Here is a 26,612-nt window from a genome sequence, read left to right on the forward strand (position 1 = left end):
ATCAAAAATAGCATAATCATGTTATTACAATTTGGGGCAGGGAGAGATGGAGAGGGGACAAGGCCTCGCTAACACGAGGCGCTTTGCTAGGCAGATGAACACAGCTTTTAGCCTCACTCCTTCGCCACGACGCTCCCAGTGAAGAGGGGACGCGCTGCCATTGGCTCACATCTGGCAGGAAATGCTCCGTCGGAAGAGCAGTGACACCGTCTGACCCAACATGCAACATCTGTAGATGACGGTGGGGAGGAACACCTACTCACAACCTTTATCTGGGGAGTTCAACAGAGATGCATCCCATGGGGAAGGCGTTGGTCAACAGAAGCAGATACACAACTCACTCCACTTCAGAGTGTGTGTAAGGTCCCTGATCTTGGGAAGGTTTGTTTTTTTTTTATTAAAAACTATATTTAAAAAAATAATTACAGTTAAGTCATGGGATGCTTTGTGGTTCACCCAGACCAGTAAGGGGTTGTTTCACCACCCACCCTGGTGCTTCTGTGCTGGGCAGCTTTGGCTCATAGCCCTGACAACAGCAGCACAATGGTACACCCTCACTTCCACCAGCCTGGTTACTCCTTTCAGGGTGACACCACCAGCCCCAAGTCTACCCAAAACCATCTCCCCTGCAGAGCTCAGCCCCTCTGACTGTAGCCCTCATCAAACCTTATCGAGTTTGCTGCTCCTTTGGTGAGACAGTACGCAGCACCAGCCTGTTCGCTTGGCTGATGATTTTACTCTTCCACTTGAAACAATGCACTGAGGTGGTGGTGTAATAAAACAAGATTAAGTTTATGAACAAAGCACAGACATTCAAGTGATACCATATTGGCAGAACTGAGACAGAAATGACTACAAACAAACAACAGTAAAAATATGCTTCTAAAACTAAAACCTAACTTAAACTACAGTCTCTTGTTCAAAGTGATTTGATCACCACCGTTGTTCTTCCAGCATGAATGGCCAATTCTTAGCCAGGATCCAGTACAGTAGTGGTTCTCAAAGCCGGGCTGCTGCTTGTTCAGGGAAAGCAACTGGCGGGCCAGGCCGGTTTGTTTGGCTGAACCTGTGGACACGGCAGGTAATCGTGGCTCATACTGGGTGTGGTTCGCCGCTCCAGGCCAATGGGGGGGTGCGGAAAGGGCGGCCAGCACATCCCTCAGCCCGCGCCACCTCCCGCAGCTCCCATTGGCCTGGAGCAGCGAACCGCAGCCAGTGGAAGCTGCGATCAGCTGAACCTGCGGGTGCAGCAGGTAAACAAATCGGCCCGGCCCACCAGGGGCTTTCCCTGAACAAGCGGCGGACCGGCTTTGAGGACCACTGCAATACAGAGCTTAAAGCCCTTGACTTGTTTGTCTCTTCAGGTAAAGGATGCCAAAACAGCTTTTTCTCTCCGCTTATATCCTCAAAGTTTTATCTTTGTTTTCAAAGTCAGGAAGCCCTCCTGGGGGCTCAGCTTGCTGGGTCCACCAAGGAGCTGACATCTGTCATTTTTGCTGTCTCCTCCCCCCACTGAGATAGTTAAGTGGCTATCTCCCCAATTCACTAGTCGTTTGATGGCTTTGTTTACCTTTTATTTAAGTGTCCTTTCATTGCCTCTCTTTGTTCAATTTACATTGGAGGCAAAGTCAAGCAGGTGGAACCACGTTCCTTTGTCTAGAATGGGTTGACGTAAACCCTACCTGCCAAAAACACTTGAGAATACATTTCCATCACAAAATGTTTCCCGTATCACCCATGCAGACACTACACAATACAACTAGCGACCAGCATTTTACCAGTTCACATCCGATACCTTGCACCACACCTGTTAGATACAGATTATGACAACGTGAGTTGGAGTACACCAGTCAGGCCAGCTCAGGTTCACTGCTAGCTACTCAAGTGCCCATTGCCCTCTGGCACTGGGGTGCTCTCAGGGCCACTGTTAAGCACTCAAAAAATAGGAAATGCCAGAATTAGAGTTGCCTCCTTAAGTGCATGCATTATGACACAGTCTTTAGTTACATGATCACATACTATTTTACCCACAAGACCCTGGCCTAGCCACAAGCAACCTCAACTCTGACAATTTGAGCATCTGACTTTGCAGCCTTATTTGGTTTTTGGTTTGAGTTGGGTTTTTTTGGGACAGGAAGGTTGTATGTAATTTCCTAGGGTTTGGGTAATTTTTTAAAGCAAATGAAAAAACTGAAATTACATTATGTGGCACCATATAAACGCCTATACAGGTTACCGGCAGAGTTGGAAGTTTTAGAGCCACAGCACGGACCTCTGTTGCTTGAGCTAACGGCATAACCGACAGCAGTAGTAGGTTGTAATCCTTGTGTGGAGCAACACTAGAGGAGCCTGGGTCACTTTGCCAGTTTGTTTCCATAGATAGCTGCTGACAGCAGAGGAATGGTGAGACCCTGGAATCTTGGATTCCATTCCAGGCTCTGGAGGCAAGTGTGCTCCAGGAAACTACTGTACCTGCTAAAAACTAACAACTCTTTACTAAGCGTGTGCAAAGTGCAACTTTACAAAGGCTTATAATTGGGCCAAATGTGGGCAGATTTTCACAGGGAAAGCAAAAGGCACATCTCTGACACAAAGGCCACCGGCCTGCCAAATTTCAAATCCCTACTCGAAAGCAAGGGGCACTAGAGCTTTGCAAAGAAAAGAGAATTCTTTGTCACAGATAAAGCAATGTATTTTCCCTCGCTTCGTTCTTGGGAGCAGCTCAACTGTTTTAGCTGAAATGTTCCAAAGTATATTTAGCATAAGGCAGACAGCCTGCATGAAAAAGTTCCAGCTCAAATGGATCAAATTTAGCAAAGTTATAAGCAACTGAAAATAGGATCTTATCACGGGAAGCGTCAGGCAACCTTACTAACAGCCTATGTTACTAGCTCTTTCTACCTCAGGTTGTCTAAACCTCACTCCTGCCAGCCTCCCGTATCCCACAGGGCCCTCCAAGGACCAACTTTCCATGGGAAAACCTTCAAAACACTCTCCTCCTCTTTCATGTTCTTTCCCTGTATCCTTCTGGTCCAAAGGGGCTCCAAAGAAGGGAAGGCCCATAACGACCAAGTACCCCACAGTTCTAGACTACAAGTCAAAAGAGAACTTGAATGGTTGAACACCAACGAGACAGATTTAAGACTGTTTTGTGACCTCTGATGGCAAGGTCACAGTTCAACCATACTCCACTGTCCCAGCATCACGTTAGGGGGAGCAGTGTTCCTGGAGAGGCTGGCTTTGAGATGAGACATAACACTCCTGACCACTGGTGCTTATAAATCTTATGCATTTTTTGTAAGAGTTAGGGTATTCCCACAGAGGTTATTACATATTGCCTCCTCTCCCTCTTGGAATTTCAACTGTGTGGGTCTCGTCACCTCATCTCTCTTAAAGTGTTGATGGTCACTGTTAGGCAGCATCTGTGCCCCTACTCAGAGGTGGTTCCATTTCAGTGGTAGCTGAAGCAGTTTGCATACGGCTAGAGTGCAGTGGAAACGGTGAAGAAAGGCAGAAGAGAAATGTAAGGCGATCTGAGCCATCTTAGCCCAACAGATGAATGGGGCCACTGAGCTGCATCTGCCGAATGGCTCGTCACTCCCATTCTTGGGGAGATGGTGGTTTCTTTGTTTGTTTGTTTGTTTGTAGTGGAGGATTAAAGAGGAGTTTAGCTCCTGAAATCCAGAACAATTGGACTTTAGTCGAAAAGGAAATGGCATGTTTGCTTTTCCCTCAATTAAGCAGCCGCAAAAAGGGCTCCACTATTAAAAGCCATTTTTATTCAGCTAAATTGAGCCAGATGCCTGATTAATGACACTAACAAACAAGAGCCTCTGTAATTAAACTGTAAACTATATTATTGTGATTCAGTCCAACTGGTGGCAGAAAGACGCTGCTGTTGGGGACAGACCCTCCCGCCCTCCTTCTCCCACTGAGCTCCCCCTTCCATGGTTGCCCTTTATTTCGAACCTGACACATTTCTTTACGCATGGAAGACGTTTTTAAACACATTTTAATAACACGCTGCCAGCTCCGAAAATCCTGATCCAGAGGATTAGCAGCACGGAGCTGCTGAGACGGCGCGCATGAGTGCTTGGCATAAATTAGAAGTGAAACGCACTCCCCGATGTATTCCCCAGCCCCAGGTTGTCAGGGGCACAATGCGTGGCTTCTTTGATAGTCAATCTGCTCTGCAACACAGGCCCAGTCAGCCTTGTCCATTAAGGCACTGTACCCCACTATAGCATATATGCTACTGCCCCCACTGACTCCCCACTCTTTCATCTAAAGGCCAAGGATGGCAGGGGGCAGGCACATGACAGGAGAAAGTCGTGACAGCACACTCAGGGTTGAAGTAAAAACTACACGGTGTCATTGGGTAGGGAAATCAACCTACTGTGGCTCTCTCCAGGCCATTTGCTAGCCAGCAGTAGCCCTAGTTTTGGGAACAAAATAAGAAGGGAGGAAATGGGAGAAGAGAAGAACAGGGCGACCAACTCCACAAGAACAAAAACCAACCAGAGGGAGCCTGGATAATTCTCCCTGACATGCCTACATAACTAGCCCTTACGTCAGTCCCACTCAGGCCCCTGCACAAACACAGCTGGGCACAACCCAGAGTAACAATACAGACTGAGAGCCCAGCGAGCGTGGATTTGTCACTGTTTCATTTCTCAAGATAATTCGACCTCTGAGCATTCCCGGCAGCAGCTAGATTAACCCACTGAAGCCGGCAGCAAATGCCATGGATTCACACGAGTCTTGTGCTGGCTCTCTCGAGCAGCCAGGTGCCACCGATGCTTCAGGTTTGAGATGAAGTAGTAAGTTAAAGTAAGGACGGACACACAGCCCACTGATCCGCCTCTGCCCACCTCTCTTTATGCCAAAGTTTGACTTTGCTGCGTATGTCCTCCTCCCTTACGCCCCACTCCTCAGGGCTCCTTGCCATTCACCAGGAATCCCTCCCCTGATTCCAGGCTTCTGTGGACCTGCTGTCTTCACCAGGGTATTTGGGTTTTGTCCCGGGGCTGCATAAAGCCCTGGACTGAAGACTTCTTGATCATCTTGGCTCCCTTGCGTACATCAAGTGAACCAGACACTGAAGCTGACAGGAAGGAGAGGCCTGATCATCAGTTTTGGCATTGCCCTGCCCCCATGTGCCACACTCTTGACAGAGAAACAGGTGCCAAGGGGAGAGAGACATTGGGGACCGGCAAAAAATGTGTACCACCAAAAAGTACCACAAAGTGGCCGGAGGGACAAATGCATTGGCACACTATTCTTTTAGGCCAACTTCTTAACATCTGATCTATTTTCTACTGTGTGCCAAAATGGCCAAAGTGAAACACATTCCACCTCAGAGTAATCTGGCTTGATGACACAGGAATTGCCCTTCCAGAACAGAGCAAGAGGTCATTCCCCAGGTATCTCACCTGTCCCCAAACTGGATGACCCACCTTGTCCAGCAGAAACTCCTTGAACAAGCCTCACTCTCCAGCACTGGAGAATAACTCTTGGGCTTGTTCATCTCTGTCAGACAGATGCAATGACCTCTAAAGACAGTGTTGTGCTCCTGATCCCCACCCCCCATCTCCTTTCTCCTCCTCCACTCTATTTCCTGTTTAGTAAGCAACTTTGCTCATTAAGGGAAAATGTACTGTCCTCCTTTAATGAACGCGCTAAAATTACCCTAGCAAGTCCCAGCAGCAGCCACGGCGGCAGAACAGGCCCTCACCACGAAGCAGGCTCTGCAGATATTAGACTAAATTGAAATCTCAGATAGCTCAGCACAAACCCCCAATAGGCCACAGCTGAGACAGAGCCTGCCAAAGCACCCGGCAATGCCAAATGCACGCAAGCCTCTCACTCCCTAGCTCACACTCAGACAAAGCAGATGAGCTAGCAGAACAGGGCTCAGCGTTAAACTGACGAAGCCAGCGTTAGCCGCCGGCTATTCCCTCTGCCGCGCTCTCTGCCTGGACTCTTCCAGGCATCACCACAAACATATCAGCGCTACGAAAAAGCAAAAAGATATTTCATTCCAGCCAGGAAAGCCCCAGTTCCTTGCCCTCACGCTTCCCCAAATGCTGCAATGGATGAAGGGGGTGAGAGCCTTGTCCTCTTTGTGAGATTGCCCAATGCTGCCTCAGAACATGGGGCATCCCAAACAGCATCCTTTCCTGATCCTAATACATGGTCTCCCAGAGCCACAGCCAGTAGTCACGACAACCCCAGAAACACCAGCCTGGATGCCAAGATTTGGTCCTGCGGGAGAGAAGCAAAAGATTTTCACCGCCCGCCTGGTGAAGCCATTGCCCACCGTGACGCGTCACAGCACATCCCCCTTTCAAACACCAACCCCTGCCTCCCCTGGGATGCACCTAGCCAGCCCAGGCCCGTTCCTAGGCAGGAGACCAGAGACAGCACTCCAGCCTCCCTTGCTTTGCATTCGCTGGCAGCCAGCATTCTCCACAGCCCCCAGCTGCTCCTGCAGCAGAATCTGAGGGGGAAGAGAGGTGGGTGGAGAGATTTTTTTTTTTCCAGTGACAGCATTAAAACCAAACCACAATCACGATGCAAGGGAGAGAGACACCAGGGGAGGAGCGAGGGCGTTTCCCCTGCCAGTGCTGCACACGGTGAAATTGCCAGCAATGTGCACACACACTTATGGCACCCTGGAGCTAGGCACTAGCAATTCATCTGCCACACGCCTTTCCTCCCACAGCAAATGATGACAACAACGTGCATACTGCTAGCACTTTCATCCCAATGGATCCCAATGCGCTTCAGAGTCCACAGAGCCTTCATACGCAGTCCCTCATCCACCACCCCCTTTCTTCCCCGGGGTCTTTCAGCTGCACCCAGCTTTACTCAGAGACTGGACTTCCCCCCCACAAAGGCTCAGTGGTACTCTGGGCTTTGCTTCAGCATGTGACAGAGATGGGGACCGGTCACAAAGGTTGGATCCAAACTTTCCCATGATCCGAGGTGCTTTAGAGGCGAGCGTTTGGCTCAGGCTCTCTGTTACGCTCATCGCCCTTTGCCTCAGGGCTGTTTACAATGTTCTCCTCCAAGGACAGCTGGATTCAGAGGATTCAAGCCAATACTAAAAAGCTGGCTCGGCCCCGCAATGGCATTTCCTGAGCCTGCCAGCTCCCCCCCCCCCCCCCCACGGTGAAGGCCAACAGTGCTCAGAAGCACTTTAGTTCTCAGTACAACTAGCCAGCCTGCAGGGAGAGGTGCCTTCCCCTCACTTCCACCCTACCACAGAGAGGGACCGTCCCTTGAGTGCCCTTCACTCCCCCCCACCACTTAGCCCACAGCAGGGTAACTGGACACCCATCAGACCTGGAATATAACTGTACGATGGTCTTTTTCCTGCTGCAGGGCACAGAAGCAGTATTCGTTCCGACTGAGGCCAGGAGGTGCCAGCTGACAACTCCAGCAAGAGGCCAGGCTTATTGTGCTTGTTTCCCCCAAACTGCTTGTTTCCTCCAGATGGGAGCAGACAGAGAACAGTGAAGACCTATCCCCTGCATCCCCAGCCCCAGATTTCCAGCAGGCCTGGGGTGAGGCAGACCATTCCACAACAGAAGAGAGATTCCAGCCAGAAGATACAGAGCACGCCTGGGAAGGGAATCATGAAAGGGCCCCTCCCTCCGACTCCACAAAGCACACAGAGAAGCCAGAACCCACAACACAGTCACAAAAATATTCACCAAGGACCCAAGATACTGAACTACAGCTTCCAGGCACTGTGTATAGAAACAGCGAGAGCCAATGGATTAGTAAATCACCTTTCTGGAGGAACTAGAGGGGAGCCCTGCTGCACAGATCGCTCTTGGGGAGAGTGTGGGGAGGGGCTGGGGAGTTTTGCACAATCAATCCACAACTGCAGTCGTAGAACTATGGTGAGCAACATCGAGCATGAAGCCACTCAGGCAGGCTTGCTTGGCCCAGGAGCTGAGCTGCCTTTTTCTGTCCTCAGAGCCATGTTCCAAGACCCTCTGGTTGCTACATGCACATAAGGCTGGAGGATGAAAACCCAAAATGCCAGCAAACCCCCGAGCAATCTTCACGGTACCAAATGGTTGTGCTCACGTGGGCTGGTTAAAAACAATATATATATATTCTCCCTCCCGAGGGGGTCGGTGCCAGTGATGAGGCTGGGAGGGGGCAGCTCTGCAGGTTCTCTGGATTTTGAAGAAAGCGGTGGGCAGGAAGCGGGGGAAATCAGCAGTAACAAAACAACCCAACACGAGGTAGACAAAGCACTTGGCAGGTACTGCTAAATAGTTTCCAATTAATTAACTGATTACATGATAGAACAGAAGGGGATTCGAGTGAGTGCTGTTGACCTTTAAGAATAATTAATATCATCAGGATCACAAAACTTGTCCAAGAATAATTAGGCACATTTTAATATGACATCCAAATCCAAGGGGGTGGTTCTAGTTAATTTAGAGGCACAGATCCCAGCACCTCTCGTCCCTGCTCCATTTTCCTGGAGTCCACACACCCCATTCCTACCCCAGCTATCTTTCTCTTTCTCTCCTATCCCTCTGCCCTCATATACATTTTTCCCATCCACTTCCTTTCCCCTTTCTCCTCCAACTCATTCCTCCTGTCTGATGATTTCTTCTTGCTCCACCCTATTCCACCATTATCCCTCTCCAGCCTGATCCCTATTCCTCATAGCCAGAAACCCCCAAACTTCTCTTTGTTCAACATCTCATCCCTTTCCACCTCCTTCCTTTCCTGCTCCCCGCTCTCTGCTTTCCCCCTACCCCCATCCCACATCTTTGCATCTATTAATGCTTCCCTTTTCTCCCTGTCCCCCTGAATGTTGATTCAAAGTCAGAGTAGTGGCTGGGTCTTTGCCTCAAATTACTCCAGCAACAGCCAGCCCATGCCCTGCCTTGCCAATGACATGAGTCCTCTCCCTCCTACCAGGCTCAAACCTGACCAAACACTCATTTCTCACTCCAGCTTCCCCTGCTCACCTGCCCTGCCCGGCCAGGTACCTGACTCTAGTGGGAGCAGATAGGGAGTCGTTCCACCAGGAGAGAATAGAGGTCAAATGAATTTGCTCCTGTGTGAGCAGCTGAACCCTTTGTTGAGAAGGTCTAAAAATGAGCCAAGCCCTGGGATAAAACAGCTTTTGTAGCACACACAAAATCTGCTGCTGTTGATTGTTAAAACTTCCATGGCTTGATACTTTACTAAATTATGGATAAAAGGAAAATGGTCTTCATGGGCTGATGAAGCTAGGCTGCTGCCAAGAAACCTGAATTTATACCAGCTAATAGAAAGGAAAGACTGCCATTACCTCACGGCACTTGCACCCCAGCATCATAGCGGAGGGAAACTGAGACACCTGTTTCCAGTGCAACCTCTAGTGGCAAAGGGAGACTGGGGATACCGCAGATAGACACAGCAGAAGACATGTGGCCGAGAAGGCTGGGCAGCCTATACCAGTGGGTAGACAGGGTATGTTGGGTGAGAGGTGAGGATCTGTGTTGAAGTAGTTTATGTCTGTTGGGGATTGGCGTAAACTGGGTGGAGCAGGAGCGTAGAGCTTTGTACCTCCAGGAGGGGAGAGTGTTTGTGTGCCTGCGCAAGCATCTGGGGGAAGGTGGGGTGTGCCTGTTGCAATGGGGCACTGGAGGGAAGCAAGCCTGGCGTTCAGGAGAGGCTAAGGTTTTCCTCCTGAAGGGAAAGGAGGAAGGCAAGTAGCAAAGGGTGCCCTGCAGCAGGAAACAGATACTAAAGCAGCTATCCAATGTACTCTGCAGAGACTGATGCATTCAAACTATTTCTCATTGAAAGGCAAGAGACATGCTCAGCTGACAAGACAAATATAACATCAAGGAGGAAGCTGCCCCACCCCAAACTGCCGATTCTCACTGGGACCCCCACGGCGTTTGTGGGGCAACAAGACACCAGACATCAAGGCGACTACAGCCCAAGCCAGTGGTTAGCAGCATTCATGCAGGGTAGGATGGCAGCAAACAAGCCCGGGTAGAATGGGATAGAGCCTTTGGGGAGCTGCAGCTTTAGAGCCACCCCTGTCTTGCAGTCACCCTTTTTCCATTCAGATTCTCAGGACATGTCCAGCACCGCAGTAGCTGACTCCTGAGAGGCCGTCCTGTCTGCAGAGCCTGTTGCTGCTGCACGGGGATGACTGAGAGGGGTGGACAGAGGGCTGGGTGATACATTTATTATCGTGGAATGCTGGGCACGTGGGTAGCCTGTTGGGAAAGTTGGGGTACCCGTACTGGGAGACAGTTCCATTCAGGCTGACAGGTGGAATTGGCACTGGGAGATCAGTTCAGGTTAAAGAGAATTATTTGCTTCTTTTTAATACCGACACAACTTTGGAGAGATCTAGCCCATGTTGCGGGGAGAGGGAAGATAACACAGGGGTCGGAGGAGAATAATTCAGACAGGCTGGTAGCACTTTAGAAGGGTCTAAAAGAAAGCTCTCTCCTCCCTCTCATTCACTCGCACCTGTTACTCTGGAGCCATGGGGAGCTCTTCCTCCTGCCCCCAAATATCCAGCTGCTAGAAACAGACAAGAAAAACAGACACCTGCTAGTCAGATGCGAGCAGCTGCAAGTTCACCATTGGGGCTCTGTTTGCAAAATACTGACCATGTGCTAGCAGTGGGAGCACTGGGAAGAAGTCTGCTAGGAGAGGAAAAAAGGCGGGTGAATATGGAGGGAACCAGCTCTGAAAGCCTAGCATGGCTCTTACTGCTCTTCTCTTTTCTGATGGGAGGCCGAGGGGCTCTGCTCCATGCTCTGGCCTTGGTGCTGAATGGCACTGGCCCTATCGCAGGTGCAAGGAGAGGTAACGTGCTGCAGCTAAGGGACTCGGGCACCAGACTCCCAGAGCAATGGATCAGAAGTAAACATGCACCTCACTGGGTGTAAGTGTATTCAGAGTGCAAGACACCCGGAATAACCATATACCAGTGCACTGGGGATCCAGTGTAAACACACCCCCACGCACGTCACCATTTGTTCACATTCCTGAGTGAGAGGGGCTCTCGTGGAAACACACACTTCCATGGAATCAGGTCTGCCACCACGACTTATCCCACATTACTGCTGACACTCACTGCATACATAACCGGAAAGACAATGCAAAGGCAAGTCCAGCCAGGGCTCCTTGTGATGCCATAACCCCACCGTGAGCTCACACAGATGGGCTATTAAAGTATGTCACAGTGTCTCCCACGTCCTGCATATGCCACCACTCAGCTTTTAACATATATAAATAGGGAACGGGAGGGGAAAAAAATTAGAATTTTATAAAACCATGTTACAATTCCAATAAAACGTGCCAGTGAGTAAGTTATGGCGTGTTAAATTCTTGCATGTGACGGTGCCAGGTCTGAATTAATGCCCCATCATTCACACCCTGTCATGCCTTATTGCTTAAACAACACACTCTTTGAATGTGCCTCTCTCTCAGGAGCTCTGTTTACTGTCGCTACACCTCTATCCACCCTACCGTCATGTTGTTAGCAAGGCAGCATTCTTGTAAAACCCAGATGAGATCATTTGTGAAGTCCCTCGACATTTTATTATGCTCCTGCAGTGATGGATCTTCTCTTCCACCTACTTTTAAGGTGTCTTCCAAGTCCCCCTTGGAGGCCAGTCCTCTTCATTTTGTGCCCCCCAGGACACCTCCCACTCACACTGGGAGGCTGGATATGGCTCCCCACCACAGCCACTTAACATACCTTATTGTGTTTTCTGCAGTCAAGTAAGGTGCTTCTGCCTCAGTGGGCTACCAGAGGCCACCTCTGAAATGCTATTCCCCACTGGCCACAGGGGTGTGGGAGTGAATTCTGGCCCCTATCGCCCATGGACCTCCATACCAAGCTCTGGAATCAGGTCTTTCCACATTTGTTTGCTCTCTCTCAGGAGATGAGGCGACAGCTCCCAGTTTAGTCCATTTGCCAGCGAGACAACTGATCATTTTTCAAAAAGGAAGCGTGGCATGAAACCAGAAAGGTCCAAGGGAGTAGGGAACATCACCACCCCTGTGTGATTTAACTGGAAGTGGTGGTTCAACGCCTCAAAAAGGTTCAGAGCAAGGTAGCATGTGAGAGAGAGACAAAATTCTGAAAAGCTCAGACACCACAGTGATGGGCAGATACAAGGACCTGAACAGAATGGGACACGTTCTATACATCACCATTGTTATAATTCATCTTGCTAGAGTAGCGCCTAGAGGCCCCACCAGCTTGTGGCTCCATTGTTCTAGGTGCTGCACAGGTGTAGCCCCAGAGAGCTAGGGCCTACAGAGACTAGAGAACAAAAAGTACTCTTATCCCCATCTGACGGAGATGGAGACACACAGAGATCAATGACTCACCAAATGGCACACAGGAAGTCTGTGGCAAAGACAGGATCAGCACCCATATCCCTGAGTCCCACTATAGTGCATTAACCACATGATCATCTCTCCTCTCTGTATTACTGTAGAACACAGGAGTTCTTAGGCAGGTTTGCATTCTGATGGAGGCAGCCAGGCCAGCAGCAGAGAGCACAAGTCTAAGAGGCATGAGGAGCCCAGCTCCAATCCTTACCATGTAGCCTGGGGCAAATCACTTCACATCTCTGCAGCTCCATTCCCCATCTGAAACACAGGGCTAACACTCCCCTGCCTACCTTACCAAGGCATGGTGAGGATGCTTGTGCAGTGCTTTAAATGTGGATGGCGTTTATAACTAGAGATGCTGAAGAGTATCACTGCATGTCAGTAATTCACTACTGGGCCTTCGGAATGCAGACTGACTGATGTCTGAACGGAACGGGTCTCCCCTTTGGCATTGAGAGCAGAGGCTGCTAAAATACAGAGACTGCCTGTGCTGCTGTTCCAGCTGAATGAGGAGATGCTCCAAATTGATTCCGTCTGAAGTAACAATTGGAAAAAAAAACATGCCATCCAGCCACTGCTGCTGATTAGCACAGCGGCTAGGCAGCGTGCTACGCCAGCACGCAGGGGACAAAGTAGAGAGGAGGGCATGGGGGAGGTATGGAATCAGAGGGAACCTTATTACTATTTATTATACCTAGGAAACCACAGACACGCACCACTCTTTACAGAAGAACTGGAGCCCATGGTAAACTGGGTGCAAGCAAACAATGTGTGTTTTAATACAGCTAAATGTAGACATCTACTAACAAAGCATGTAGGTCATGCTTACGCCCTGGGGGGACTCTATCCTGGGAAGCAGTGGCTCAGGAAAAGATATGGGGGTTGTGGCAGATAATCAGCTGAACATGAGCTCCCAGTGTGATGTTGTGGCTGAAAGAGTTAATGCGATCCTGGGATGCATAAACAGGGGAATCTGGATTAGGAGTGGAGAAGTTATTTTACCTCTGTATCTGGCACTGGTGCGACTGTTGCTGGAATCCTGTGTCCAGATCTGGTGCCCACAATTCCAAAAGGATGTTGATAAAATGGAAAGAGTTCAGAGAAGAGCCACAAAAATGATTAAAGGATTAGAAAACTGGCCTTAGAGTGATAGACTCAAAGGGCAAAATTGACTTAGCTTAACAAAAGAGAAGGTAAAGGGCTGACTTTATTACAGTCTATAAGTATCTACACTGGGAACACATTTAATAATGGACATTTCAATCTAACAGAGAAAGGTATAATGCGATCTAACGGCTGGACGTTAAAGTGAGACAAAGTCAAACAGGAAATAAAGTGTACATTTTTAATGGTGAGAATAACTAACCATTGGACCAATTTACCAAAGGTCGTGGTGGATTCGCTATTACTAGCCATTTTTAAATCAAGACTGGATGTTTTTCTAAAAGAGCTGCTCTAGGAATTATTTGGGGGCAGTTCCGTGGGCTGTGTTAGACCAGAGGGCAGACTAAATGATCACAGTGGTCCCTTCTGGTCTTGGAATCTATGAAAAATAGACTAGGGTGTCCGTTACAGCTATTCCCCTATTCCATTTTGTTTCCCCAGACTCCATTTTGTTTTCTGTTCTCCTGTGGCCGCCCTTCCCTGGCTGTTAAGTTGTTTACCAGGGCCACTGCCCTTCTCAAAGGGAGGGCCCCTTAAGTTGTTTAACAAGAGCCATTGCCCTTCTCAAAGGGATGGCCACTTGTGCTGCATGCTAAGTAGGACCACTGCCCTTTTCAAAGGGTTAGTCCTGTTATCACCTCGTTGAACCTGGGCTTGGTGTAGGGTAGGCAATGTCCAGAGCTGCAAGGCCTATTGTGGTTTTAAGATCCTGGGCATGAGTCATAGTCTCATGTGCTCTTGAGTCACCTATTGCACAGGACTATGTCCAGGCATGACTCTGGGCTTACCTTCAGTTTTTCCCCTGTGCCCCCTCCCCTGTGACAGAGGGAGCCTATCAGGATTACTGGTGGGAAACTGCCCAAGTTTGCCTTTAAAACCAGACATTTTTGAAACACACCTCAGAAAGGTTCCTGCATTGCTGTCTGGTCTAATCAGCCAGGGGTTCTGGGGGGTCCTTTCTCCGCTCTCGTTTTATTTTTGAGCGTACCCCCGTTTTTGAAAACCCCCCCCACGAAGAACGAATTGCTACCTGAGAGATCTCCTGATTATTGAGACTGTACCGAACCCTCCTTGCCTCTTCTGATGTTGCTGCTGCTTCTGCCTTTGCTGCTGCCTTGGGGACTGGTAAGAATCCCTCTGTAAAACTTTCTATACTTTTATTTTATTATTTTAGCTGCTGGCTCTGTTTCCCCAGCACACAGACTCAAGCTAAACCTTGGTCTGTGTCTTAAAACCTCTCTTAAACTACAGGGCTCTTTGCCACTGCTAAGCTCTGCTCCTGTGGGCTTTGCTTTGGGGCTCTCTGCTTTCAGCTGTATCCACCGCTGTAGCCACCATCCCTTGGCTTCCTTGGGAGCTGGGTCCTGGATACATACCACTCTGCCCTCTGTAACCTCCCCATAGCATAAGGTGCACCATAGGTCTTGTTTTTTTTTAATTTAATAAGTCATAGTTTGTTAAGATTGTAGAGCTTGTACATTTCTGTGATATTTGTTGTGTTGCCTAATTGTTGGTTAAGAGAAGTTTAGAAAATCATTGCCTGGTTGTATTCTGTAGCTGCTTGTCATTTTATATAAGTTTGATTAAGTTAGGGGATAGATAAGGTTTTTACTATTTGAATTTGTCTTCCCACTGCCCCAATCCCCCCCCCGAGCTTCCCAGTCACTCATTGCAGTCTCTCTGCTGTTTAAACTTGCAGCCTGTCTGCTCTCTGTGTCTCCCTGAGTTTAAATCTCCCTCTGTAGCGCCTCTATCTTTGGTTTCTGCTCCACCACGTGATCCTCTTCCCCCATCCCCTAACCTCATTCCTCTACCACTGCCTTTCTCTCTCTCTCTCTCTCTTTTAATCCCTTCCCCCACGTGTTCACCCCGCTCCTACTGCTGCCAAACCTCAATTGTATTACTGAAGTCTAGCATAAAACCCCATTGGTTACCCTTTTTCTCTCTCACACACCTCACATTTTATATTTACACCACTGTGACACATTTTTACCTAGAGTTGTTGGTTATTTAACACATTTTACCCATAACTGTTAGTTGGTTATATGCTGCTGTGACACACCCTTTACCTAGAAATTGTTAGCTACCTGTTACATTTATACTTCAGTGTTAGTTGGTTACCAACTGTATTGTACCCCACTGTATTGTACCCCACTATTGAAACCCCCTATACTATACTAAAAGAACTCCCTCCCCAATTGCCTACCTTAACAAACCCCATACCCCTCACTATTAAATTTTCCCTGTTTTTGCATTTTCTTAATAAAGTTTATTTTGCACCCCACCTGTGTGGTAATTGCTCCCCAAGATCCCATATACCTGCAGGCAGGGACATAGGGCATGTGACCCTGCTGTGAGTAAGTTACCATTCAAGGGCCTGCTCCCAAAAGGTGCTGAGCTCCTTAACGTGCTTATGGCACAAATGGGAGCTGAGAGGTGCTGAGTACTGGCATGATCAGACCTTTACTTACAGAGCAGACAGCAATGGACCACATCCCCCGCACAGTGTGGTCCTAGTCCATAACAATGTCTCTCATGGAAATACAATTAAATGGTAATAGCGCCAAGCTAGGAATGCCAAGCATTACCTGGGAGATGGGGAAAGATTGATTTGCTATGGATGTATTTGATTCCTTTTCATAATCGTTTGAAATGTTCTTATGCTACAATTCAGGTTGGAGGGAAAAGACTGGCAGGAGTGCAGGTGACAACTGGTAGCCCACATGAAAGGACTGAACATGGAGGAGGGAGGAGGATGTGTGGCACCCAGGATCACAAACAGTGAACAGCCCTGGAGCTGCTTAGTGGAGGAGAGCACAGTTAGACTTTGCTCCTTATAAAACAGATTAGCCTGGCTGTTTTAGAGAGAGGCTCAGGATCACTATCCAGGGAATAAGGGCAAGTGATTTTCATGAGACGCAATTGAACATTGTTGAAACAATATTAAGTCTGCTGTTTTGTTTGTTTATCCATTCAGCCCGAGATCTCGAACAAGCTCACACAGCCACACAGGGCAAAGTAATTTAAACAATAACGCACATGGAAAGGCTGTGCAGTTATACGAGGGGACACACAAACCTTACAAGCACCATGCCTCAAGTGTCTACAGTCCTTGAATATGTCTGGGTATGAGCTGGAAGGGTGTTTCTGGTGTCTGAGTGCTTTTATGAAGTGTCAATACAACGAGCGCAGTGTGACTCAGCAGCCCTGATCTCTAGACTGTGCGGTATCCAGGGGAGGAGGAGTCATGGGTCATGGTCCTGCCTTGATCTAGAGATAAGCCTGCAATGCTTCTCCAGAATATTCTAGTCCAAAACTCTTCACAGAGCACACTTGTCCATGCAACCCCTCATTCTTTCACTTCACACTGGAATGCAGTTGGCTCTGGGGTGGAATACAGCTGCTCTTTAACAGCACTCAGCAACTGTACCGAACAGACTAGGAAGTGAGGCAGAGAAGAATCCAGTATCCAGTCAAAAACAGAAAGTGAACCTCAGGTAATCAGGATGTGCTTTCCCAGATTAGAACATCCAGGACAGTAGGGCCAAGGCCACACTCATAAAGAATATTCACATCAATAAGCCACGGTGAATGGCCAGGGCGGTCTAGGTTAGCTACATCACAGAAGTTGGCAATGGAACAGGCCTGTTGGATCATCCACCCCATCCTCCTCCCAAGCCAAGCAGTCCTCCACACACTTAGCCCAGTGGGCCTTTCTCATCTCTAATGTCCATAAGTCTGTCCCCTTCAGCCCACTCCCAATCTATGTGAGCAGAGAAGTGACAGACACAAAAGAGAAGATAAAAAAACCACAGTGGGACAGAAGGCAGCCTACGTATGCAGCATTCAAAAGCCAATCTATCAGAACAAGGAGTAATAGTCTCAAGTTGCAGTGATGGAGGTCTAGGTTGGATATTAGGAAAAACTTTTTCACTAGGAGGATGGAGAAGCACTGGAATGGGTTACCTAGGGAGGTGGTAGAATCTCCTTCCTTAGGAGTTTTTAAGGTCAGGCTTGATAAAGCCCTGATTGGGATGATTTAGTTGGGAATTGGTCCTGCTTTGAGCCAGGGGTTGGACTAAATGACTTCCTGAGGTCCCTTCCAACCCTGATATTCTATGATTCTATCACCCCACCACCCCGCTACTCAGAGAGGGCAAGATCAACACAAAGACTCCATGTCCTTTGTATTTACCAACCTGGCTACAGTTTGTAAACATGGCTCTGCTTTATCAAAGGCCTCCATCGCCACACTGGCAAGCCCTGCCAAACGAGAGCTCTAGAATGGGAATGGTGTCTCGGCTGGCCTATGAACCCATTTAGAGTGCACAGAAGATAGATAGGGGGGAAAAGAAGCCACAGAATGCGGTCGGAAAAAGCAATTATTAACAATCTAAATGGAATTCTGACTACTTAAGCTTTATTTAAGAGCGCACCTGACTCTGTAATTACAGGGCCTTAATTTGTTTTCTTTACTACTGTCATAAACAGATAGCTAAGGGTTAATGTCTCTTTCACCTGAAGCACCTGACCAGAGGACCAATCAGGAAACCGGATTTTTTCAACTCTGGGTGGAGGGAAGTTTGTGTCTGAGTCTTTGTCTGTCTGCCTGCTTTCTCTGAGCTTTGGAGAAGTAATTCTGCTTTCTAATCGTCTGTTTCCAAGTTGTGAGTACCAAAGAGTTTGTTTCTTTTGTATTTACATGAATATAGTGCTGGAGTGCTTTGATTTGTATTCTTTTTGAATAAGGCTGTTTATTCAATATTTCTTTTAAGCAATTGACCCTGTATTTGTCACCTTAATACAGAGAGACCATTTGTATGTATTTTCTTTCTTTTTATATAAAGCTTTCTTTTAAGACCTGTTGGAGTTTTTCGTTAGTGGGGAACTTCAGGGAATTGGGTCTGCAGCTCACCAGGGAATTGGTGGGAGGAAGAAGTCAGGGGGAAGTCTGATTTTGCATTCCCTCTGGGTGAAGAGGAAAGTGCTTTTGTTTCCAGGATTGGAATTACAGAGGGTGGACTCTTTCTGCTTAGATTCACGGAGGTTGCTTCTCTATATCTCTCCAGGAGCACCTGGAGGGGGGAAGGGAAAAAGGATTATTTCCCTTTGTTGTGAGACTCAAGGGATTTGGGTCTAGGGGTCCCCAGGGAAGGTTTTTCAGGGGGACCAGAGTGCCCCAAAACACTCTAATTTTTTGGGTGGTGGCAGCAAGTACCAGGTCCAAGCTGGTAACTAAGCTTGGAGGTTTTCATGCTAACCCCCATATTTTGGACGCTAAGGTCCAAATCTGGGACTTAAGTTATGACAACTACGCCAATAAATAAGGTGCATGTGGCTATTCTCTGCAAATACAAACAGGTGCTTTACAGACTGGCTGACTGAGAGCCAATGATTTGAGAAAGTGTTTAGAGGGAGTCACACTCTGTTAGCGAGTGACCTGAGACAGAGAGTAGAACGTGATGAGGTTCACAGGGAAGGACTCAGCTCTCAGTCCAAGGAAAGGAACTGGGGACAAGGGACCAGCATTGGCTGTTAAAGGGATGCAAGGGAGGCTGATGGGACTCACACCTTTGGGACCAGCATCAGCCTATCTGAATGGCAGGGAGGGGTGACACCGTCAGGCCTCCCAACCAGCATGGAACTATGGACCTGATGGGAGGGATGGAGCAGACATACAAATACATTAATATCTAACACACACCAGCCTGTGGCACTGTGGTTTCTTCTCTCCTCTCTAGCTTGCATTTCCAGTCCAGCCCTCAGACCCTATCCCCAACTTCCTTGACAATGGCAATGGGATTGGGTTCCCCCAGATAACACCACCCGATTGTTTTTATTCTCAGTTTTATTGCTGTCTTTTTCTTTTTATCTTTTGGGGGCAATTCTGGTGCCAGATTGGCAGCCCTGGCACTGATGGCTTCTGCCCATGGGACAGACTCCGCAAGGAGAGCTTCCTACATGCCATCACACTCCATTGACTGTTTCTGCCCTGAACCATTTGGGGTAAGAACAGAGTTCAACCTCTAGAGCCCAGTCAATCCTGGACCTCTCTGCTGAGGCCCTCACAATGGCAGGGCCACTGAGTATCACTTGTAGCAGTGGGTTTCGTGGTAGCCCAGTCCCCAAAAAGGATCTGAGACCCATCAGATTTGTTTCATACAGTCCGCTAAGCTCCTAGAGTCCTTGTCCCCCCAAGACATTTGTTTCCTATTCTCTCCCAAGGGCACATTATATGAATAGGTGGAGGTTGATGTTTATCTTTTGGTGGATGAGGAAGGGGAAGGTCTAGTTCAGACAACAAGACAGAAAAGCATAAATCCTACAGCCACCCTCTCCCACACTGATGCAGAGGGTGTCCCCCACTGCACTAAGAACTCTGGGCTTCTGGCATAGGCAGCATTGTGCTTTAGGAGGAAGGGGTTTACGGCAGCTCCATCTTTTGCAGATCCCAGGATGGAAGCAGAGTAAATGGGTCTCCCCTGGCCTCTGCAGAAGCTCTGCCTGAGAGGTGGGGGAAAAGGAGAAGGCAGAGAGATGGTTTCCCCCACAGCTCCCTTGATATATGGGTCTCATTTGGACATACCTCAGCAACTGGAGATCTCAGCTCCTTAGAGCGTGGCACATCCATGACAAAGGCAGCACATTCTCCTACTTGGGACGGGAAGGCAGCTGTGTCAGCCAAAGAGGCTCCCAGCATCCTATCAGCTCTGCTTGGTTACCCTGCCCTCCCAGCTCCGGAAGAGCCTAGGGCAGAGGCATGGAGTAACAAAGGACCCCCAAATTTCTCAACTACAATATCCCACAGGCTTCTTGGAAAGACCTAGAGCTCAAAGACTGAGTTGATCAGATAGAGTGCAAATCCTCCCTGTGCTTAACTGAGCTGCTCGGACACTGTTTGGCTGGGGAGTCTCTGCCTGACCTGATCCTTGTTACCTGGTGCCCAGTCCCAAAGCTCTGACTGGATCACTGAAGCCCATGGGCAGTACACATCAGATGCACAGCATCCAGAGTAGACCCTGTGATGCAGTAGGGACTGTCTGTGTGGGGAGTGGGAGAGCAAGGGAAGACTTTAGGGGATGGACGATGCCAGAGCCTGTAACCTGAGCTAGGTAAGGGAGGGGAAAGGTCAACACCTTGGCCCGGGAAGGGGACAAAGGAAGGGAGTGGCAGGAAGGAAGCAGTGGGAGTTTGGGCTTGGGGCTGTGTGGGCGGAATTCAGAGTATCCTAGCTAGGATCCAAGCACCCTGAAAGCCCAGATGGACTCGGTGGAGGGGTCCTGACTGTGCCTGCAAGCTCTGCTGTAACTTGTGTTCCTGTTGTCCAATAAACCTTCTGTTTTACTGGCTGGCTAAGAGTCACTGCGGGTCCCAGGAAGAGGGGTGCAGGGCCGGACTCCCCCACACTCCGTGACAGACCCCTCCTGGGGAGTGGATCTCCAGAGCAAGCCAGGTGTTAGCCAAGATGACACCAAAGACTGCACAGTAAAGGGGCCAAGGACTAGAATCACTCTGGGGCCCTTGCCCAATAGCAAGGCCTCCAGAGTCCCGGCAAACACCTACCACAGCCACAAGTCTGGATCTGACTCAGATCAAACCCAAAGTTATCCCCCTCCGGTCAGCAGCTTCTGTACAAAGGAGTTAGGGCATGTCTACACTGCAATTAGACACATGCGGCCGGCCTGTGCCAGCTGATGCAGGCTAAGGACTGTTTAATTGCAGTTTAGAAGTATGGGCTTGGGCTAGAACCTGATCTCCAGGACCCTGCAAGGTAGGAGTGTCCCTGAATGGGCTCCAGCCTGAGCCTGAATGTTTACACCCCTTAGCCCAAGTCCTGCGAGCTCGAGTCAGCTGGCCCAGGCCAGCCACAGGTTAACTGCAGTACAGACATACCCTCAGTGGCCTCAGTTCAGTTACCAGTGGGGCAGGTACAACCACTTTAGAAAAACCATCCCCCAAACACATTTGGGACTAATTGTCCCTTTGTTGACAGACTCGGTGGCACCAAGGCCTGAATGGGCCAGGAGACCTAGCTCTGCTCACTCCCAGAGGTGGCCATGACGGGATGCCCAGGGCGCAGCCTGGGACTGGGGGACCATTGTGACCCTTTAACTCTCTCCAGCCGGGGCTGGCTCTCAAAATGCCTTGCAACAAACCCCTCCAGGCTGCTGTGCTGAGTGATAACAGCGCATGTGGACCCTCACACACCCAGCTACATTGCATGAATGTTCCCAGAGCCACTCAAGAATCACACAGAGAAAGGCACCAGAGCCAAATCCACCACACAGCTCCCAGTACTGTATATCAGGAATATAAGGTCTTGAGTAGTGCAGATTTATTAATTGGTTCACCCCTTCATCAATGGGAAGTGGAGATACACCAGCCTTCGTAAAACCTGTCTGATTCCTCAATTTATAACAACATGTTTTAGTGACAACCATATAACACAATTCTCATAACTTCATATGCATTAATGATATACATATATAGATAGAGAAATGACTTTCAGCAGATCATAACCTTTCTGCTGATATCTTACAAGGCAGGCTTTATATGTAAGATCACAATTATATACAGATGAGGAATATGGGGGTTACAAGACCCTCCTCCAAGGTACAGTATGTCACAGTAGGCCAATGCTATTTATGGATCCATATATCTCCAGTCCAGGGTCTGTTTACATCAGTCACTCACTGCTCACTCCGCCCCTTCCCACCCACCCCCAGACACATCAGATACCAAGGACCATGAGCAGGACCAATTGACTACTCAAGGGAAGCTATGTCCCCCGTTAGAAGGCACTGGAGTATTCAGACACTTCACGAAGCTGAAGACTGCAAAACCTCTCAATGGCTCCACCTTCCCTTTCTTACTCTGCGCAGGAAAAAACTCACTCAGAGCCATCATCTTAAATAAACCCCAACAAACCAGAGCTCCTACAATTAGAGGTGGAGTAAGTGATCATGATTGCACAGCTGGGGTCTGAAGACTTGTAAATGCAGGAAGAAAGGCACAGAAATAGAAGAAGCTGGGAGATGGCAGAGAAACCCAGCTTGTCTGACAGGAGGAAATCTCTCTCAAAGCTGTGAGTGGAAGGGGAGAAAAGATGGAGAGGTGGATGGTGTTGGGATTTCCCCCAGAGAGGGAAAAAAAAATATCCACCATCAATCAGTAAAGTAGTTTAAATCATTATGCAAGCTTTCCCCAAGATACAAGTCTGCCGCTGCCCCTCAATCCCAGCTTCCAGCACTCCCTGCGATTCACCTGCACTCTTGCCCCTCAATCTTCCCCATTCAGCTTCTCCGTAATTTGCCAGCCAAGCACTTGGTGTTCGGTGCCTCAGAATCCATTTGCAAATTATCCAAACCTCCAGCAAACACACAGAGACAAGATCCTCAAATGAGGTGGTGGAGGGGAAAGAGGTGAAGTCCCCTGCAATGCTGTGTCCTCTCCTGGCCCCTGGGTTCCACTTCTCACAGCCTTGGCTAGTTGAGCCTCAAGTACAGTGACATCATCATCCAGCAGGTCTTGGCCCTGATGTGCATGTGGCTGTGGCTCATGGAGGCCATTCCCCTTGCTGAGGACTGGGGTAGTATTCCTTGATCTCACCAGCTATTCAACCCAGCTACAGCAGCCTGAGACTCCGAGCAGAGTGACATTTCCACTAATCCTTTTATCCCCAGCTCCAATGTGAGGCTGCCTCCGAAAATGTCAGGTCTCCACAAGGCTGAGCTCCTTCTCAGGCAGTGGCTGGCTAGGAGCCTGAAAGCTGCCCTGCCATGCTGGCGTAGTCTCACATGTTGTCTCTCTAGACGGGTCCCCCGACTGCCACCAGATGTTCATGTGGCAGATCCAATGAGTGAGGTGAGGTGGCCTGCCACACTTCGCGACAAGGGAGCCACAGGAAGCTTAGATACTAAAGTGGAGGGAAGACCATCTAGACAATCAGCAGCAGCCCAAATCCTGGTCCAGTTGGACTCAGATCCCCACCCTGCCCCATCTATCTCACACTACTATCTCAGAAATCACCTCTCTGTATTATCATTAAAGTCATTTCTCCTCTAGGGCCAAGAAGTTTAAGAGCTAAGAACTTCCAGCCTTTACATGAGGTCAGACACCAAGATGAATAGCGAAGCTTGACAGAGAGCCCAACGTCTGGGCTCCTCCCATCATCACGTTACATTTTCTTACTTCAGATCAACAGCTCTTTACACTATGAAATGCCAGAGTTTAGGAGAGGTCTCTTCATTTGAGTGGCTGGCATGGTGACCAAGGAAGCTCTCCAGGGAGCAGGCAGGTAATTCCAGAAATGATCCAAGACACTATAAGAAGAAGGTAACTGTGACCATCAGGCATGGAGAGGGCCCTATGGCAAGAAAATGTGTCTGAACAAACAACCAGAACCAGGGGCTGAGCTTTCTTTGGACAGGAATACAACAGTCAGAAGAACAGACATACTTCCTCCCCTCAAGCTCCATGCTCCCATGTGAAGGACGAAGCATGCCTAGGACATACCACTAGAACCCAGCTACTTAGTTTAAACAAAACAAAAAACAAAACAAAAAAAAAGTTAAGGATAGTAACTGAACAATGTAGGTACCTATTGTAGCAGACCCAAGCACTTCAACGCAAGGAAGGGAATCTCAGGCTAAGGATGTTTAAATCTTACATGGCCCACATAGTAAACAGACATTTCATCACCCCCAGCAGCCTTAACTCTGACCCAAAATAAAAGTGATCTGTCCAGCAATCTCAAACTACAAAACTGAGCTCTTTCTGAAAGAGAAGTAATAGTTGTATATGTACACACTAATGGCACATATTGATTAGCCTCTAATGCAGGTTCACCTACACAACATTACCACGAATCAATAGTTATGTTCCTTACCTATTGTAAACAATATTACTCCCAAGAAACAGCAACCCCAGCTACTTTACCCAACAATTCAACTGTCCAGTGCTAAATGCATTATGCAATTTCCCCATTCTACAGTATCTCATCAAAGAAAATATTTAGATTTCCAATCAAAATAGCCAGGGGTATACATTAAAAAAAAATCCATGGGTCAGGATTAAAACTGTTGTATTGTGATGAAATATGCATTCCTTTATGCTCAGTAAGAGCAGTGTGTGTTTATTAGGTGGGCAGTTCAAGTTCTGTGACGTCCTTAACTATTCATGTGTTTGATTTTAAGTGCTTGGGTTTTGCAAATGGCCTGTTAGGTAAGTACATTGCTATCACTTAGCAACTGTAACTAGCTTTCACAATGAAGCTTTTAGGCATTTGTGTTAACGTGAGCTCTGCGCACGCAATCAAGTGGCAAGTATACCCCATCTCTTTTCAGCAGTAACATGCCCATATGGGTGGTAACACATGCCCACAGAATCAGAAAGATGATTTTTTTTAAAAGTTATGACCAGTTTCATTGAAATGGCTGACAGCACACAATGCAGAGCAAGCACATGGGCTCACACACAGTGCACCAGAACTCTCACAATAACCAAATCAATCCACCTCTAGTCCTTATGCTGGAGCTCAGAGGGATCTAATCCCATATCACTCACTCAGACAAATTATTTCAGGCCCTTGATGTGCTTTGCACACATGCTGGTACTCCAGCCTTTTCTGAAGAGAGAAATGTCACCCATCAGCCTCCAGTGCTTGTACGTTGCATGGGACACAGTCCAACCTTCCCAGATACTCCTCTGGAACACTGGACGCTACTGACTGGCTTGCCTCCTTCCTATACCAAATTCCAGAGCACCACTTCCTTACCTTCTTCCCTTATCCTCCAATAACTTCCAGCAAGAAGTATCTGTGCCCTGGGCCCACCTCAAACGCACGTTTAACGAGTCCATAATTAGGAGCACAGCTGTCAGCCACATGCCTGAAGCGACAGCAAGATCTGTGTCCGCAAAGCTCTCTGTATTTGTTAAATGTTAAAGAGCGGAGTGGGTCAGGCTCTGCACTAGGGCACGCTGCCACCACTCCACCCCTGCCCCGCAGTCCTCTGAACGCCACAGAAAGGGAAACTTCCGCTGGCCGCTGCAGGGGTGCTAATGAGGCAAGTGCTTGTTACATCCACAATCAAAGCCAGCCCAGTTCGTAGACACCTAAATGTGTTGGCTTCCCAGCAGGAGAGAACTGTTCAGTGGCCTCACTTTCCTCTCACCTCCCTCTCTGTGCCCTTGTCCCCCATCCCCTTCACTCTTCTCTTCTACTCCCTTCCTTAATTCACCTTTCATTACTGCTCACTCCTTCTCCCTCCTGCATCTCTCCTTTCATCCTTGCCCCTGGCTTCCCCCCGAGGGGTGACAGCATTGGAGATAACCTTTCCAAAGGGAACAGCAGGGCAGGAGGGCAACCTTACTCACATGTAGCGCAGATGAGGGTTCTTGGCAAAGGCTCGCGGCTGGATGCTGCGAAGTCCTGAGTTCCTGATTGTCCTGGAAGGAGATTTAAAAAGACAGTTATGAAGTAAAGACTGAGGATCAATGGACACTCAAAACCCTTTGCTAAACTTGAGGAGACAGTCAAGAGACAATGCCCATAAAACTGAAAGTGACAGGCTGAGCAAGACAGTTTCAGGAGCAGACGCTCGGGGAGTTAGCGAGCATGGGAAGGGTTGAACACTTTAATCGCTCGCCTCAGAAAACCCGGGTAAGGTCACAAAGAGAGAGGAGTCTGGTTGTCTCAGTTTAATCTGATAGACCCAGTACTGTCAAGAGCAGGTGTAGCATGAGCAGCCACTGTGCAAGTCTCTCCTACGCAGCTCTGCCAATGCAGCGCAATCCTGACCCACAGCACGCCCTGCTACTGCAGCCCTGGGCTTCCCCACGAACCATTATCAATGCACTTCAGTCTTTACCAGCCGCACTCCCTGCTATTCCAGTCCTGAGCTCCCAAAACACACCTCTGCCAGTGTCCTTCAATCCTGACTGCACCCCCTCTGGTCCTGGCTACTTCTGGTCCAGAGTCTCCTTGGGCTCATTGTTCTAGAGATCTGTGATAGACATATACATCCTGGGGAGCACCACACAGGTTTAACCCAGGA

The 26,612-nt window shown here is 48.6% G+C and overlaps 1 protein-coding gene across 5 annotated transcripts in view; it reads right to left on the reverse strand.

The window, feature by feature from the left end:
- The window catches only part of NTRK3 (neurotrophic receptor tyrosine kinase 3), a 326,625-nt gene that overhangs the window by 225,054 nt on the left and 74,959 nt on the right, over positions 1-26,612 (reverse strand). For all 5 annotated transcript variants that reach the window (XM_030578291.1, XM_030578293.1, XM_030578292.1 and 2 more), the window contains one exon: positions 25,933-26,004. In XM_030578291.1, the coding sequence (XP_030434151.1) occupies positions 25,933-26,004 (72 nt within the window). The remainder of the gene's footprint in view (positions 1-25,932; positions 26,005-26,612) is intronic.

The sequence above is a fragment of the Gopherus evgoodei genome, chromosome 10, assembly GCF_007399415.2.
Source record: "Gopherus evgoodei ecotype Sinaloan lineage chromosome 10, rGopEvg1_v1.p, whole genome shotgun sequence".
Classification (NCBI taxonomy): Eukaryota; Metazoa; Chordata; order Testudines; family Testudinidae; genus Gopherus; species Gopherus evgoodei.